Raw genomic sequence first — 17,255 nt, 5'->3', positions numbered from 1 at the left:
ATGAAAGACAGATTCCCTGAGAGACTCTGGACAAGTTGGGGGGTTCCAGAGGTAGGGATGTCAAGAGGTTATAAAGAGAGAAGCTAAGGCCTTAAGAGAAAAGGCTCTTGCTCTACTAGCTTTCCAGATGGTGCTAGGGGTAAACAATCTGCTTGCCAATGCAGGAGATGTGAGAGGTGGGTTTGATCCCTGGGTTGGGAAGATCCACTGGAGAAAGAAATGGCAACCCACTCCAGTATTCTTGCCTGGAGAATCCCATGGACATGGCAGGCTAACCCTGGCAGGCTACAGTCTGTAGGGTCACAGAGTTGGACATGACTGAAAGCGACTTAGCATGTGTGCATGCCACTAGAAACTAGTAAGAAGCTCAGCATTGGACCAGACTGTAATGACAGAGAAGGGGATCCAGGACATAAGCTTGTACTGAAGATAAAACTGAAGTTTCTCTGAATGCTTTAGGCTTTGTCAGTTGATGGGGATGACTTAATTGTGTATGTGCATAACAAAGTGAATGCCTTATCAGTTGGCTCAGATAGTAAAGAATCTACCTGTAATGCAGGAGACCTGGGCTCAATCCCTGAGTTGGGGAGATTCCCTGGAGAAGGGAATGGCAACCCACTTGAGTATTCTGGCCTGGAGAATCCCATGGACAGAGAAGCCTGGTAGGCTACTGTCCATGGGGTCACAAAGAGTTGGACATGACTGAGTGACCTTCACTTTCACTTTCATATCCTGGCTCATGGTGGTTAAGCCTTTAATATGCTGAAACCCATTATACTGGATGCATTCAGGTGAAAAAAAACGCTAGCCAAAGCTTAATGGCAGCTATGTTGGTTCTCACAGGGAAGAACTGTTGTGAGATGAAGAGAGATGCCCTTTCACTGTGGCAGGGGGTGTGTCAAGGTAAGAATGATAACAGTGGCAGCTAACACTTATTAATCATGTTGCTGGGAAAGACTGAAGGCAAAAGAAGAGGACAACAGAGGATGATATGGTAAGATAGCATCACCGACTCAATGGACACGAATTTGAGCAAACTCCAGGAGACAGCGGAGGACTGGGAAGACTGGTGTGCTGCAGTCCATGGGGTCGCAAAGAGTTGAACATGACTTAGCCACTGAACAACAACAACATGTTGCTTTAAGAGCCATCTGTGAATTACTCATGAAATGTATGAGTAATGCATGACACAGTCTGGAACTCAACTCTTGCCCACTTAGGTTTCTTACCCGGCCATGACCAGTACAGACTTCACAGCTCTCATGCCAAAGTCATAGTGATCCTGCTGAGAGAGCTGTTCACTGCAAAGCTTATACATCTGGGTCATTTTTCTTGCCAATATTTTACTGGATTCAAATCCTTCAGAATATAGAATTACCTAGAATGGAAAATATAATGCAATGCCTGATTATATTATACTGATAACAACACAGTAGCATAATACCAATGCATTCAAAATCTAGTTAAGATATTAGATCTCTCCAAGCGGTTGTTGTTGTGTCCAGTCTCTCAGTTGTGCCCAATTCTTTGCAACCCCATGGACTGAAGCATGCCAGGCTTTCCTGTCCTTCACCATCTCCCAGAGCTTGCTCAAACTCATGCCCATTGAGTCGGTGATGCCATCCAACCATCCGGTCCTCTGTCGTCCCCTTCTCCTCCTGCCTTCAATCTTTCCCAACATCAGGGTCTTTTCCAATGAGTCAGTCCTTCACATCAGGTGGCCAAAGTATTGGAGCTTCAGCATCAGTCCTTCCAATGAACATTCAGGATTTATTTCCTTTAGGACTGACTGGTTTGATCTCCTTGCTGTCCATGGGAGTCTCAAGATTCTTCTCCAGCACAATTCAGAAACATCAATTCTTTGGCACTCAGACTTCTTTATGGTCCGACTCTCACATCTGTACATGACTATGGAAAAACCATAGCTTTGACTATAAGGACCTTTGTTGACAAAGTAATGTCTCTACTTTTTAATATGCTGTCTAGGTTTGTCATTGCTTTTCTTCCAAGGAGCCAGTGTCTTTTAATTTCACGGCTGCAGTCACCATCTGCAGTGATTCTGGAGCCCCCAAAAATAAAGTCAGCCACTGTTTCTACTATTTCCCTATCTATTTGCCATGAAGTGATGGGACCGAATGCTATGATCTTAGTTTTTTTAATGTTGAGTTTTAAGCCAGTTTTTTCACTCTTTTTTCACTTCATCAAGAGGCTCTTTAGTTCTTTTTCACTTTCTGCTGTAAGAGTGGTGTGGGATATTACATAGGGATGTGTGTCTTAGCTGCTCAGCATCCCATCTTACCCACAGGTGTGCTGCAAGACTCATGAGACCCTGTAGGCATTATATTAATACTATTAAAAGTTGTAATTTTTCTAATGATAGGATTTGGCATGGTCTATTCTTAGGCAGTTACTTTTACTTCATTAGAGGAAAATTTTAAATTAGCTGTTGTCAGAAATTTACTAGCAGTGGGAGTAATATGTGCTTTCTGAGAAACTCCATTCTAAAAGAGGTGCTGTCCCTTGTGAACTGTAGCATTGAGCATGAAGGGCCTTCCAGAGTCTTGAAAATATCCTACATCTTGGTCTTGGTGATCACACAGGTGAATACATATGTAAGGATTCACTCAGTTGTACGCTTATGATCTGTGCACTTTACTATATGTAAATTATACCTCAGTAAAAAGTGTCAAGAAAAATACATATAAGATTTAAATACACTGGTTATTAGCTAGTATGAAGAAACAAACAAACAAAAAAACCGGTTTAAACAGAAAGGTTCCTAGATAGAGAAGAAACAAATACAACCATAATTAGCTTATTAATGATGGCTATCTTTTTTACTGTATTGACAAAACTAGAAACAAATCACTGTCTTTCATCATTAGTGATTGGTATTGTTTCTACTCAACACCTCTTGACTCTAATTAAAAAAATAATGCAGCAAGAGAAGTGAGAATAATATAGTCTTTTTAGGATAATCTAGACATTTTAATTCCTAGAGACAAACTGATAAATTCCAATGAAATGGTTAATTAAGTTCATTTATTTATTCCAGTTTTCAGGGCTTACAATATTCCAGATGGCAAACTGGACTTTGGGGATACAGCAGTTACACACACACACACAACATTCTAAGTGGTAACAATCATATCTACATACTTAAGAGGAAACAATACCGTATAACCTTGGCCAGAGTACATTCATAATGGAAACTTTCTATCATGATAGAAATCAAATACTAAATAAAAGAAACAAGTTTAAAGTTTTGCTGCTTTATAATGTGAAGCTCACCTCTGCAATCAAGGCATAATTTGGAACCATCATTGCAAAGGGTCTAAATAGGGCTTTCAAATTATCTGGCAACTCAGTTCTGCCTGCATATCCAGGATTCATTGTGATGAAGGCTGCACAAGTCATAACCAACTTTATTTCTCGCCCTTCAAACATGAATCTAGAGAGCTGTTGAAAAGAAAGAGAAGATATAAGTTAACACTTTGCCATATATTTGTAAATTCTTCCCCATAATTATTTCTCGAGTACAAAACTTGTGTGACGTGCATTCAAGCAAAAACTACTGAATCCTATTGTTGGGAATGTTTTCCTCCTGCTTTTGTCCTACTCACTCTCCCTCTCTTCTGGGCTAAGCATTTCCTGCTGTCTGCCTCCTTGCCCCTGCCTTGCCCCAGGTGTTTCCTCCTTCTTGGCCCAGTCATAATAAAATAAATGAATAAATAATAACTAAAATAAAATAATTAAAAAAATCAAACAACTCGCAAGGTTCTGGTTTGTACCGGCTGAATACCCACCTGCCCTTTGGTGCCCTCATGACCATAATTTTGCAAGGTCAACACAACAGAATGGTGGGGGGCTTGGTCCTACCCTTCACTGCCATCACCTTTCCGGTACAAAATCCTTCTCCAGGAACATGTTCAAAGGGGCTAAAACACATTTTAAATACTGAAGCCACCCTAATATCTTCATCTGTCCCTACACTCCTTGGCTTTTCCAGTCCAGTGACTTCTGGAGAGTCAAGGCCCCTTTGGGTCCCCCAGGACTCCTCTCATTTTTTTACCAGCAACAGGCTGAGACTAGGGGCTGTGAGGAAGGCAGTAGAGCCCAGAAGAGGGAGAGTTAGAGAAACAGAGCAGAGAAATCAATGTCAAAGGCAAGAAGAAGAAAAATAAGAGGAAAATAAGAGGCGGAGGACAGAAGAACAAGGGAGTACAAGCATGCATGTGTGTGTGTTGGGGGAGCAAAGAATAAGAGGGTTCCATGAGGGCACAGACTGAGTCTCACCAACTCTATATCCCTAGGTCCCAGCACAGTGTCTGCCATACAGTTGTTTATTGTGTTGCCTGGATGAGCAATTAATTCACCCAGCTCAGTTCCACTGCTGCATTCACCAATGACATTGGAAACATGGGCTAGAAAGGCTGAAGTTAGCACTGCCCTTCTTAAAATACAACATGATGTAAGTTTGTTATGAACTTCTTCTTGTTCTTTAGTTGCTAAGTTGCGTCTGACTCTTTTGTGACTCCATGGACTGTAGCCCACCGGGCTCTTCTGTCCACGATATGTTCTAGGCAAGAATACTACAAACTTAAGAAACATGATATCTACAGACTAGAAACATGATATCTATGCCCAGCCCCTTACCTTTGCAGCTTTGGCATTCCTGATGGTAATGAGCTGCTGAGCAATGACAGACAAAACTTCTATGTCAATCCGATTAAATTCATCAAAGCAGCACCAGGCTCCTGACTGTGCCAGACCACTGAAGAAGCGCCCCATCATCTGAAATCAAAAGAATGCCACTCAGCTCTGTACTGTAGAGTTGAACTCCTGCCAAAGTTAAATTCTGAGCTGAGGTATTAAAAAGACAAGAGGTGGTATCTGCAAACAAGCAATAGGTTTGTGTGACTCCTGGGCCATGGCAGAAGTTAACACCTTTTTCTTAGAGGAAATATGTTTTTGCCGCTCTCTGAATGATTTGAAACATTTTTATTTTTAGATAAAATGACAATCTGACCTACTTTTTCATAATCCTCATTCACCTATGTAAATACATGTTCTCAAAGAAACTGACACACAGAACAGACACACTTAATTACTTAAGAAAACCTTGAAAACTTTGCTGATGGAAATTTTCATCATCTTTACCAGGTACTACACATGGCAGGCAACATGCAGGAACAACTGAGCAGAAGCACAGTCACTTGAGCTTCAGTTATGTCTGACTCTTTGCAACCCCATGGACCGTAGCCCGCCAGGCTCCTCTGTCCATGGGATTCTCCAGGCAAGGATACCAGAGTGGACTGCTGTGGAAGATCCTCCTCCAGGGGATCTTCCTGATCCAGGGATGGAACCCACATCTCTTACATCTTCTGCGTTGGTAGGCAGCTTCTTTACTACTAGTGCCACGTGGGAAGCCCATACACAGGGTAATGTAATGGTGGTTAATTTCTTCTACAGCAGAATCCTAGTGGTTCAGGAGAGTGAATACATACCTGTGGCTATCTACAGAGGAAAGTTCCTTTAGAGATTTGAATTTGGGGTTAAGCATTAGTACAAATATTGCATCATACCATATCTATATCTCTTTGAAAATAGAGCTAATGGCTTTTTTGTTTCAAGGTGGTCAATTGAGCACATAGGGATAACATCCCTTTCTCTGAAATGACCATGTATGAAAGACAGAACTCTCTCCATTTCTGTGTCTGCATTTGTACCTGCGCCTACCTGATAAAAACATAATGGAAAGGAAAACCAGCAGCAGAAAGAAAGTTTTGAAAAAATATCCTGGAAGATGGAAAGTTCATAAATACTGATTACTCAGCTGAGAAAGGCAGAATTCAGCCCAAGCCAGAAGGAAGGAAGAACTACCTACCCTTCAGGAAGGTCTCCAAGAAACTCTGAACCCATCAGCAATACATGCAAGGAAAGCAGAGAAGGTCCCAGGGCAATCCTTGGAAATTAGTCAAAGGTGAGTACTTGCAGTGATCAGGTTTGTGGGCCCTGCCTTTCTCTGTGCTTCTCTTTCCTCATTCCAAGTAGACTAAACAGGGTTCTTGAGGCTGGCATTACTGAATTTTCCCTCCAGAATAATACCCAAGGACTGCTTTGTTGAGAAAGGGGGAGATCTGTCTTTGGGAGACATTAGGAGATACTGGGAGAAGACATTAGGCTTGGGAGAAAACGAAAGCAGAGAAAAGAAAAGACAGATAACTTCAGACCTCCACATTACTCAACTGAGAGTCAAAAGGACAGATGGCTCCATCCATGAGTGAAACCCACTGAATTCTACTACTGTAGAAAAAAATCCTTGTTATTTTGGTATTTATAAAAGGTTTCTGGCTTCCTGGCTGCCCATGCCCACACACTCTATGGGGAAGCCTGCCAGCCAAATATCTTACATTCTCACAGAGATCACAGGAGCTCTTTCATTGAAAGCAGGGGTGAAACAAGTTATTCTAAATGATCAACTCAGTCCCCTATCCATGCTTATGAACTAAAAAGTAAAGATTAACAGACATTTAAGAAAAATCAACATCGAGAAAGAGAGAAGAAAAATAAACAAAATAAGCAACTCTGAAGAAAATGGAGGTGATTTGGGGGACAAAACAAAAAATGTAAAAATTTAAATGGAATCCTCAGAGAGATTTTAGAGGAAATTACATTACTATAGTATAAAACAAGATGTTCTAAAAAAAAAAAAAAAAGAGCCAGAGATAAGAAACAATCCTTGGAACTTAATTATAATACAGCCTACATTACAAAAATGAAATAGATGGACTGAACAATGGAACAACTAAAGACCAAGCTGGCATTCTTTTTTGGCTGAGCAGCTTGTAGGATCTTAAATCCCCAACCAAGGGACAGAGGACAGAAAGCTCACAATGATGTTGGTCATCCAGTCACAACCTGCTCGTGGAAGAGCTTTCGATGGTATACAAGGACTGATGGGCAACAGGAGACAAAAAGAAGAAAATGAAATGTGTCTCCATCAGAGTGATGTTACACAGTCTGTACCATCTCTGTTGACCACCTGAAGTTACTACCTGCTGAAGTGAGCATAAGAAGTAGGACTCCAAGAAGGGGAAAAAGACATTTTTCAATACAGGTGGGTTCCTCCAGCTCTCTCTCTTAGAATCACTTAATTTTACTATTTTTAAAAGGGACTTAATTTTATTCCCTAGGCTGTTTTAGCATGACATACAGGTTCCCCTAGTTTCAGAACTCAATGCTAATATATTTGGGGAACACTGGAAGCTCTTTCCCTTCATGCATGCTTCCTAAAAGTCCACAAAAGGTCTAATGTCTAATGTCAGTAACTGCTTCTGTTGTCAGCTACTTCTGTGTGGGAACTGACAGCTGGTTTGTCCTTCTCTTGTTTCTGCTCCTGGAAGAGGCATCCACATCCACCTGCCCTACTGGGATGGACGAGGTGAAGGTGGCACAATGCCTCCTTCACACTGAGAAGTCTTTCTCCTCCCCCATGTCTGACTGGGAAGTTGGGAAGTTGCCAGGAATGAGCTTTGTCTTTTTTCTGAAGGTCCTCTACACCAGTGGTCCCCAATCTTTTTGGCACAAGAGATGGATTTAGTAGAAGACAATTTTTCCACATATTGGGTAGGGGAGATGGTTTTGGGACAATTCAAACACATTGCATTTATTGTACACTTAATTTCTAATCTAATGCCACTGCTGGTCTGACAGGAGGTACCAGTCCATGGCCCAAAGGTTGAGGATCTCTGCTCCACACCCTTCAGGGGATATACAACTCTCCAAATTAGATATTAACATGCTATGGGCATGCCAAACCACCTGACCTGCCTCTTGAGAAACCTGTATGTAGGTCAGGAAGCAACAGTTAGAACTGGACATAGAACAACAGACTGGTTCCAAATAGGAAAAGGAGTACATCAAGGCTGTATATTGTCACCCTGCTTATTTAACTTATATGCAGAGTACATCATGAGAAACACTGGGCTGGAGGAAGCACAAGCTGGAATCAAGATGGCCAGGAGAAATATCAATAACCTCAGATATGCAGATGATACCACCCTTATGGCAGAAAGTGAAGAGGAGCTAAAGAGCCTCTTGAGGAAAGTGAAAGAAGAGAGTGAAAAAGTTGGCTTAAAGCTCAACATTCAGAAAACTAAGATCATGGCATCTGGTTCCATCACTTCATGGCAAATAGATGGGGAAACAGTGGAAACAGTGGCTGACTTTATTTTGGGGGGGCTCCAAAATCACTTTAGATGGTGACTGCAGCCATGAAATTAAAAGACGCTTACTCCTTGGAAGGAAAGTTATGACCAACCTAGACAGCATATTAAAAAGCAGAGACATTACTTTGCCAACACAGGTCCGTCTAGTTAAGGTTATGGTTTTTCCAGTGGTCATGTATGGATGTGAGAGTTGGACTATAAAGAAAGCTGAGTGCCAAAGAATTGGTGCTTTTGAACTGTGGTGTTGGAGAAGACTCTTGAAAGTCCCTTGGACTGCAAGGAAATCCAACCAGTCCATCCTAAAGGAGATCAGTCCTAGGTGTTCATTGGAAGGAATGATGCTGAAGGTGAAACTCCAATACTTTGGCCACCTGATGTGAAGAGCTGACTCTTTGGAAAAGACCCTGATGCTGGGAGGGATTGGGGGCAGGAGGAGAAGGGCACGACAGAGGATGAGATGGTTGGATGGCATCATCAACTCGATGGACATGGATCCCGGTGAACTCTGGGAGTTGGTGATGGACAGGGAGGTCTGGTGTGCTGCGGTTCATGGGGTCACAAAGAGTTGGACATGACTGAGCAACTGAACTGAACTGAACTGATGCTAAAACAGCAGTTTCTTTTTTTTTTTTTTTTGTCCTGCTCTTGCCCAGTATCATATTGGACACCTGATCTGGGCCTGGGGTGCGGTGGGGCGCTCATCGGGTATCATACTTTTTGCCTTTGCATACTGTTCATGGGGTCCTCATGGCAAGAATACTGGGAGGAGTTTCCATTTCCTCCTCCAGTGGACCAATTTTGTCAGAACCCTTCACTATGTCCTGTCTCTCTTGGGTGGCCCCAGGTGGCATGACTCACAGCTTCACTGAGTTACACAAGCCCCTTCACCATGACAGGGCTGGGATCCATGAAGGGGCTAAGAAGGTGTATGTGCCATAATCCTGATGCTGGAGATTCTTTTTTTTTTTATTTTATTTTTAATTAATTTTATTTTATTTTTAAACTTTACATAATTGTATTAGTTTTGCCAAATATCAAAATGAATCCACCACAGGTATACATGTGTTCCCCATCCTGAACCCTCCTCCCTCCTCCCTCCCCATACCATCCCTCTGGGTCGTCCCAGTGCACCAGCCCCAAGCATCCAGTATCGTGCATTGAACCTGGACTGGCATCTCGTTTCATACATGATATTTTACATGTTTCAATGCCATTCTCCCAAATCTCTCTTCTAAAGTGTCATCTGGGGACCCCTGCAAGTCCCAGAGTTTCTTTTAGGGGGTCTGTGAGGTCAAAGGACTCATTATAATGCTAAAATGTTATTTGCCTTTTCAGTCTCATTCTCTCAGGAGAGAACAGAGTTTGTTTTTCTCAGTATTTTGTTTCAGTTTCCACATCACAAATAATCTTTAAGAAACTGCCACTTGTCAAGTTTTGGTATAGTTTCAAAGAAGAATATCAGCAATTATCTGAAGAAGCTATTAACCTATTCCTCTCTTTTAGTGTGTATATCTGTGTAAGGCTAGATTTCTCTTCAAATACTTCAATCAAAATAACATATCTCAAAAGATTTGATGCAGAAGCAGATATTCTCCCATAGGGAATCTGGCCACATTCCATTATACCAAACAAGAGATTTAAAAATATATAAAATATTGTCACTTTTCTCACTAAATTTTTCGTTTTGAAAAATGGTTATTTTTCTCAAAATGTGTGTTTATGCTAACATGTAATAATTGATTATGGTTATTTTAAAACAGATAAATATTTAAGATGCATCAATTTTAACTTAAAACATGGAAAATATCAACAGGTATAACCCATACATATAAACAAAAATTCTTTGGAGGTCTCAATAATTTTTAAGAGTGTAAAAAGGTCCTGTGATCAAAAAGTTTGAGAACTACTCAATGAAAAAATCTTTCCCTGAATTCTCACCTCCTATGGATTTCTTTTTTTTTTTTTTTACATTTTATTTTATTTTTAAACTTTACAATATTGTATTAGTTTTGCCAAATATCGAAATGAATCCGCCACAGGTATACCTGTGTTCCCCATCCTGAACCCTCCTCCCTCCTCCCTCCCCATACCCTCCCTCTGGGTCGTCCCAGTGCACCAGCCCCAAGCATCCAGTATCGTGCATCGAACCTGGACTGGCAACTCGTTTCATACATGATATTATACATGTTTCAATGCCATTCTCCCAATCTCCCCACCCTCTCCCTCTCCCACAGAGTCCATAAGATGGATCTATACATCAGTGTCTCTTTTGCTGTCTCGTACACAGGGTTATTGTTACCATCTTTCTAAATTCCATATATATGCGTTAGTATACTGTATTGGTGTTTTTCTTTCTGGCTTACTTCACTCTGTATAATAGGTTCCAGTTTCATCCATCTCATTAGAACTGATTCAAATGTATTCTTTTTAATGGCTGAGTAATACTCCATTGTGTATATGTACCACACCTTTCTTATCCATTCATCTGCTGATGGGTATCTAGGTTGCTTCCATGTCCGGGCTATTATAAACAGTGCTGCGATGAACATTGGGTACACGTGTCTCATTTCATTTTTAATACACAACTCTGAATTGCTCATCTCTCTTTTAATATTAATTTATTTATTTGGCTACAGTGGATCTTAGTTGCAGCATGTGGGGTCTAGTTCTCTGACCAGGGATCAAACCCAGGGCCCCTTGCATTGGGAGTACAGAATCTTAGTCCCTGGACCACTAGGGAAGTCCCTACTCTTCTCTTCCTGTAAGCTTATTCCTTGTTCCTAGATTTCCCTGCTATTGTGTTTTATACCTCATTTTTACCACCATTTGACAAATCCGGGCCTTGATTCCTACCTGACCCACCCAGATTGCCTTGTGTTGACTAGTCTCCCTTGCTCTATTTATTCCACTTTAATCATTCCTGGCCCCACTCAGTTCAGTTCAGTTGCTCAGTCGTGTCCGACTCTTTGCGACCCCATGAATTGCAGCACGCCAGACCTCCCTGTTCATCACCAACTCCCAGAGTTCACTCAAACTCACGTCCATCGAGTCGGTGATGCCATCCAGCCATCTCATTCTCTGTCGTCCCCTTCTCCTCCTGCCCCCAAGCCCTCCCAGCATCAGAGTCTTTTCCAATGAGTCAACTCTTTGCATGAGGTGGCCAAAGTATTGGAGTTTCAGCTTTAGCATCAGTCCTTCCAATGAACACCCAGGACTGATCTCCTTTAGAATGGACTGGTTGGACCTCCTTCTGGCCCCACCAGTTTTCCCCAGTTTGCCATCACCCCTTTTTCTCCTTCTTTTTCTGTGTCACAGTGCAAACAGAGAAAGCCACAATGAAGCACTTAATGTTAGCGTTTATACACCAAGACTGTACCTTGTAGTCCAAACCATCAGAGCAGTTAAAGACCACACACTGGATGGCAAGGGCTTTTGCAAGGTCTTTGGTGGTCTCTGTTTTCCCAGTTCCAGCAGGACCGGCTGGTGCACCTCCCAGGTCCAGCTGCAAAGCCCCCATGAGGCAAAGGTAGCAGCGATCCTGAAGAAAAGGATAAATTGTCATTATTGAAGGGAACTGACACTGGCCACAAATTTGTAAGTACTTTCTATAGCAGGAGGGTTGTTATTTATTTTTTAAAATATATTTTTAAGTGGAGGATAATTGCTTTACAATGTCGTGTTGGTTTCTGCTGTACAACAATGTGAATTACTCATAACTATATATATACATATCTCCTCCTTCTTGAGCCTCCCTCTCACCTGCCTCCTCATCCCGCCCCTCCCCATCTAGATCATCACAGAGCAACAAGCTGAGTTCCCTGTGCTATACAGCAGCTTCCCACTAGCTATCTGTTTTACACTCAGTAAAATGTACGTCAATGCTACTTTCTCAATTCATCCCACCCTTTCTTCCCTCCCTGTGTTCACAAGTCCATTCTCTACATCTGCTTCTCTATTCCTGCCCTGCAAGTAGGTTCATTGGTACCATTTTCTTCTAGATGCTATATATGTTCATTAATATGTAATATTTGTTTTTCTCTTTCTGACTTACTTCACTCATGAAAGGTTCTACAGCAACTGAAACATACTAAAAAATTCAGGCACACGATCAAATAGAGTAAATAAATCTCTGCGATATGAAGATGTATTCACAGCAAATTCTTTCAAGGTTTAATCTTAGAAATGTTTCAGAACTATTATGATGGGGAAAAAAAACAGTCATGAACCTAACGGTCAGTAACTTACCGTGAGAGGAGTAATAACTAATCTCGGGCATGCACCTAAATACTCATAGCCATAGGTGTACTGAGAGAGCGCCATCCTCGCCACACAATTGTCCAGGTCTACATCCCAGTAATAGCGCAGCTGTCTCTGCCAGTCAAAGGAGTCAACTACCTGCACCTGCAGAAGTGATGACAATGATACACTTGGTAGATGCATTCATTTTAGAAAGAAACATATGATTTTATTTGAATGAAACAATTACCTTGGCTTGAACAAGTTCAGTGACTATGTCTCTTGCATGTACATCAATAGTAATTAAGGCAGTTATGATGTTTCTGTGTAATTTAGGAAGGATGCCTCGGACTATTGCAGCCAGGGCATTTAATCTCTACAAATGAAAAAAAATATGATCATTAATTTTCAAAAACCAGTTTACATGTATATCTTTTTACTACTAGGTTTGGAATAGATATTTGCCAGAATTATCTATAAAACTAAGTATCTATAAAATTAGATAGATTCTGGGATTCCAATGCAAGGGGCACAGGTTCAATCCCCGGTTGGGGAACTAAGATCCCATATGTCATGTGGCATGGCCAAGAAAATATAACATAAAATAAAATAAAGATGACAAATTTATTAATATTTAAAAAATTAAACAGTTTTGACAAATGGCAATTCCAAATTTCATAAAAGTCTGTAATTCTGTGACCAAATACTACAACAATTTAACTTTTTTGATTCCAATAAGACTTCTATGAAATACATACTAGATTTACCCCCATTTCACGTGAGAGGAAACTGAAGGTCAGAGAGGGTAAGTAAACTGGTGGCCGTCACAGTCAATAAAGTGGCAAAAATGAGACTCAGGTAGACATTTGCCTTGAGGAAAGCTCTTAACCATCCTGTGATGATGTCTCCAGAGAAGACTGTTCTCCTCAAAAATTAAATGATTAAGGTAGTGCTTCTCATTTATAGGGCTAGGTTCTTTTATTTTTGGATATTCATAAAACTCAGGCATTTTAACCAAGCCAATGGCTGATTAACCAAAAGCATTCATGTTAACTCATTAAATCTTTTTCAAAGAAGGGCAGTGACTCTGAAAACCTTGACTGGCTGAATTTTCACTCAGGCTGATCCTGATCAAGGGTCACCTCTGTAAAGAGATCAGTGGGACTTTCCTTAGTGAGTCTTCTCTCTGGAGCTCTCTGAGGTGAAATTCTATTGAGAACCTTCTAAGAGAGTTTTATTTCAAGGAAGCTGTTTCCTCCTTTTTCTGATTTAAGTGTGATTTTCTAAAAAAAATTATTTTGGCCATGCCATGCAGAATGCAGGATCTCAGTTCCCCAACCAGGAATCAAAGCCGTGCCCTCTGCAGTGCAAGAGCAGAGTTCTAACCACTGGAGCACCAGAAAATTCCCCTAAGGGTGAGTCTTTAAAAATGCAACATTGCTTGGAAGTAGAATTGGATTTGGAGTTGAAGATCTGGCCCCGCTGTAAGCTGCAATTTTTAAGGATAGCTCAAAAATTTGTGTAGAATGCTATTTGATTAATTCAATCTTATGGCTTTACTTATCATTGCCTAAGGGTTCTATAAAACAGTAGAAAAGCATGTGTTGGGCTGAAGAACAGAAATGGCACAAATCCTGTGGTTTTCCTGGATCAAATCAACTTCTGGGAGAGACATCAGGATCCAGTATACCATTTCTCCTTAAAGGTGGCAAACCCTGATAATCCTGACATTTTTCCTTTTGAATTTCTTTTTTTCCTTCTATTGTTAAAAGTATTCATATAAATATGGCAATGCGGGAGACCTGGGTTTGATCCCTGGGTTGGGAAGATCACCTGGAGGAGGGCATGGCAACCCACTCTGGTATTCTTGCCTGGAGAATCCCCATGGACAGAGGAGCCTGGACAGCTGCAGTCCATGGGTTCACAAGGAGTCAGACACGACTATGCGACTGACCACACACATAAATACTATGCAAACATCAAGGGAGTATTGCTGAGAAAACTTGAACAGAGACAGTTTTTGTGAGCACCCCAAATCTTTGGATGTCATCTCAGAGCCTTACAAATTTTTTTTAAACAGTTAAAAGCCATTCAGTTTTATTAATTAATATATATTTATTTCATACATAGTTGAAATAGAGCCTTTTACAATTCATTCTGTGATCCTTGATTAAAATACAGATTACAGGCCTTCAGAAACATTTTTTTATGTGACATAATGATGTAATGACACTTCATGACTTCTATGATTTACAAAACGGAGGCTAATCATTTAGTTAAGTAATGTTTATGACTTCTCTCGTCGATATTAGAAAGATGCAGAAAGATTTTAGTAACCTGTCACTGTTTTATCCTTAGGAGAAGAGCCTTACAATTTCCGAAGTAATGAACTTGTATCAACCACGCCCATAAGAGCCACTGGGACCATCTTGCCCAGCGATACGTCTGATATTGACCTGCTCGTAATCTCACCTCAAAGTTCACTTTTTCAAAATCTTCCAGGGCCTCTAAGTGATTCCCCTCTTCTTTTTCCAAACACTCCGTCAAATCGCGGCACCACATGATTTGAGAAACGGTCAGGATCACCTGCAGGGAAACACCCTCCTTCAGTGTGGGCTTCCTCTCAGCCGAGTAAGATGCAGAGGCGGAGACTGAAAGGGGCCTGTTACCTGAGAAGGGTGGCCTGCGACCACCCACACTGTTCTCTGTTTCCCCAGATAGTCCGCGATGGCGGCTTTGCACAGGCGGCGCAGAGACGTGAACATGGCTTCCTCCACTTTGCCCAGCCACTCCTCCACGTTGCCTCGAGCCTTTAGGCCTTTCCCCAGGCTCACCTGGGAGGTAATCAGAGAGGTGATAACATCCTCCATACATCCCTAAAAGAATCCTGAGCTCGGTAAACACGGCAGCGTGGCCACAGACACTGAAACTTTCTATTGATATTCCACTCTCACTTTACCCACTTATACTTAAAAAAAAAAAAAAATTGTTTGGCTATGCCTCATGCAGAATTTTTAGTTGTGGCACGTGGGATCTAGTTCCCTGACCAGCGATCAAACTCAGGCCCCCTGCATTGGGAGCACGGAGTGTTAGCTAAGGAACCTCTAGGGAAGTACCTACCCACCTCTGCTGCTGCTGCTAAGTCACTTCAGTTGTGTCTGACTCCGTGCGACCCCATAGACCGCAGCTCACCAGGCTCCCCGGTCCCTGGGATTCTCCAGGCAAGAACACTGGAGTGGGTTGCCATTTCCTCCTCCAATGCATGAAAGTGAAAAGTGAAAGTGAAGTTGCTCAGTCGTGTCCGACTCTTCGCGATCCCATGGGACTGCAGCCTACCAAGCTCCTCCATCCATGGAATTTTTCAGGCAAGAGTACTGGAGTGGGGTGCCATTGCCTTCTCCGCTACCCACCTATACTTAGTGGGTTATTTCACGGCTTCCCTTTGGGGCCACCTCTTGGAAAGAGGAGCTGTGTGTGTGTGTGTGTGTGTGTGACTCAGTTGTGTGGAAAGAGGAGCCGTGTGTGTGTGTGTGACTCAGTTGTGTGGAAAGAGGAGCCGTGTGTGTGTGTGTATATGTGTGTCACTCAGTTGTGTCCAACTCTTTGCTCAGTTGTATCTTACCCACAAGGCTCCTCTGTCTTTGGAATTCTCCAGGTAAGAATACTGGAGTGGCTTGCCATGCCCTCCTCCAGGGGATCTTCCTGACCCAGGGATGGAATATGGTCTGCATTGCAGGCAGACTTTTTACTGTCTGATCTACCAGGAAAGCCCAAAGAAGAGTTTATGTGTGCTAAACGAATTCCTCCACTTTCTTTGCCTACCTGCTGCCATATGATTTTTGGCTCCAACCATTCCTCTAAACCTGGTCAGGTTATTAAGGTGATCAGGTGGGTGCGTGCTCAGTAGTGTCTGACTCTTTGGACCCAAGCAGACTGCAGCCTGCCAGACTTCTCTGTCCATGGAATTTTCTAGGCAAGCATACTGGAGTGGGTTGCTATTTCCTACTCCAGGGTATCTTCCCAATCCAGGGATCAAACCTGCGTCTCCTGCATTGGCAGGTGGATTCTTTACCACTGAGCCACCTGGGAAGCCCCTAAAGTAACCAGTGTTCTCCCAATTGTTCACTCCAATTGACACTTTTCAGTCCTTTTCACATTTATTTCTTGGACTTTCAATGACCTGCTGCTGCTGCTACTGCTGCTGTTACTAAGTCGCTTCAGTTGTGTCCGACTCTGTGTGACCCCGTAGACAGCAGCCCACCAGGCTCCACCATCCCTGGGATTCTCCAGGCAAGAACACTGGAGTGGGTTGCCATTTCCTTCTCCAGTGCATGAAAGTGAAAAGTGAAAGTGAAGTCGCTCAGTAGTGTCCGACTCTTCTTGATCCCATGGACTGCAGCCTACCAGGTTCCTCCGTCCATGGGATTTTCCAGGCAAGAGTACTGGAGTGGGTTGACTGCCTTGCTTATCTGGGCTCCAGAATCTGCTCACTTCTTCTACCCTCGCTTTACATGTCCTGTCTTCCCTAAATCCTGGCAGATTTAGGGGTCTTTCCTCTTTAATCTGCACTAGTGATGAGCAAAGTCTTTTGCCAGAGAATCAATTTAGGTCAAGTAAAAAAATTTATTGAGGTCTACTTGATTTACAATATTCTATAAGTTTCAGGAATACAACATAATGATTCAATATTTTTATAGATTCTACTTCATTTAAAGTTATTACTTTAGTGGTTATACTGCCCTGTGCTGTACAATATTTCCTTGTTGTTTATTTATTTTATATGTGGTA

General features: G+C 42.0%; 1 protein-coding gene across 1 annotated transcript in view; it reads right to left on the bottom strand.

Annotated features, from left to right (window-relative positions):
- The window catches only part of DNAH6 (dynein axonemal heavy chain 6), a 271,992-nt gene that overhangs the window by 153,522 nt on the left and 101,215 nt on the right, over positions 1 to 17,255 (bottom strand). The window contains exons 25-32 of the mRNA XM_086326512.1: positions 15,137 to 15,301; positions 14,940 to 15,053; positions 12,718 to 12,843; positions 12,477 to 12,632; positions 11,608 to 11,769; positions 4,657 to 4,794; positions 3,292 to 3,459; positions 1,230 to 1,378 (exon numbers count right to left, since the gene is read on the bottom strand). Coding sequence (XP_086182638.1) covers positions 1,230 to 1,378; positions 3,292 to 3,459; positions 4,657 to 4,794; positions 11,608 to 11,769; positions 12,477 to 12,632; positions 12,718 to 12,843; positions 14,940 to 15,053; positions 15,137 to 15,301 — 1,178 coding nt within the window. The remainder of the gene's footprint in view (positions 1 to 1,229; positions 1,379 to 3,291; positions 3,460 to 4,656; positions 4,795 to 11,607; positions 11,770 to 12,476; positions 12,633 to 12,717; positions 12,844 to 14,939; positions 15,054 to 15,136; positions 15,302 to 17,255) is intronic.

Source organism: Bos grunniens, chromosome 11 (genome assembly GCF_055505025.1).
Source record: "Bos grunniens cultivar Pamir isolate PY7600 chromosome 11, Bosgru_T2T1.0, whole genome shotgun sequence".
Taxonomy (NCBI): domain Eukaryota; kingdom Metazoa; phylum Chordata; class Mammalia; order Artiodactyla; family Bovidae; genus Bos; species Bos grunniens.
The sequence above is the reverse complement of the archived record's forward strand: the minus strand, read 5'-3'. Positions and strand labels throughout refer to the sequence as shown.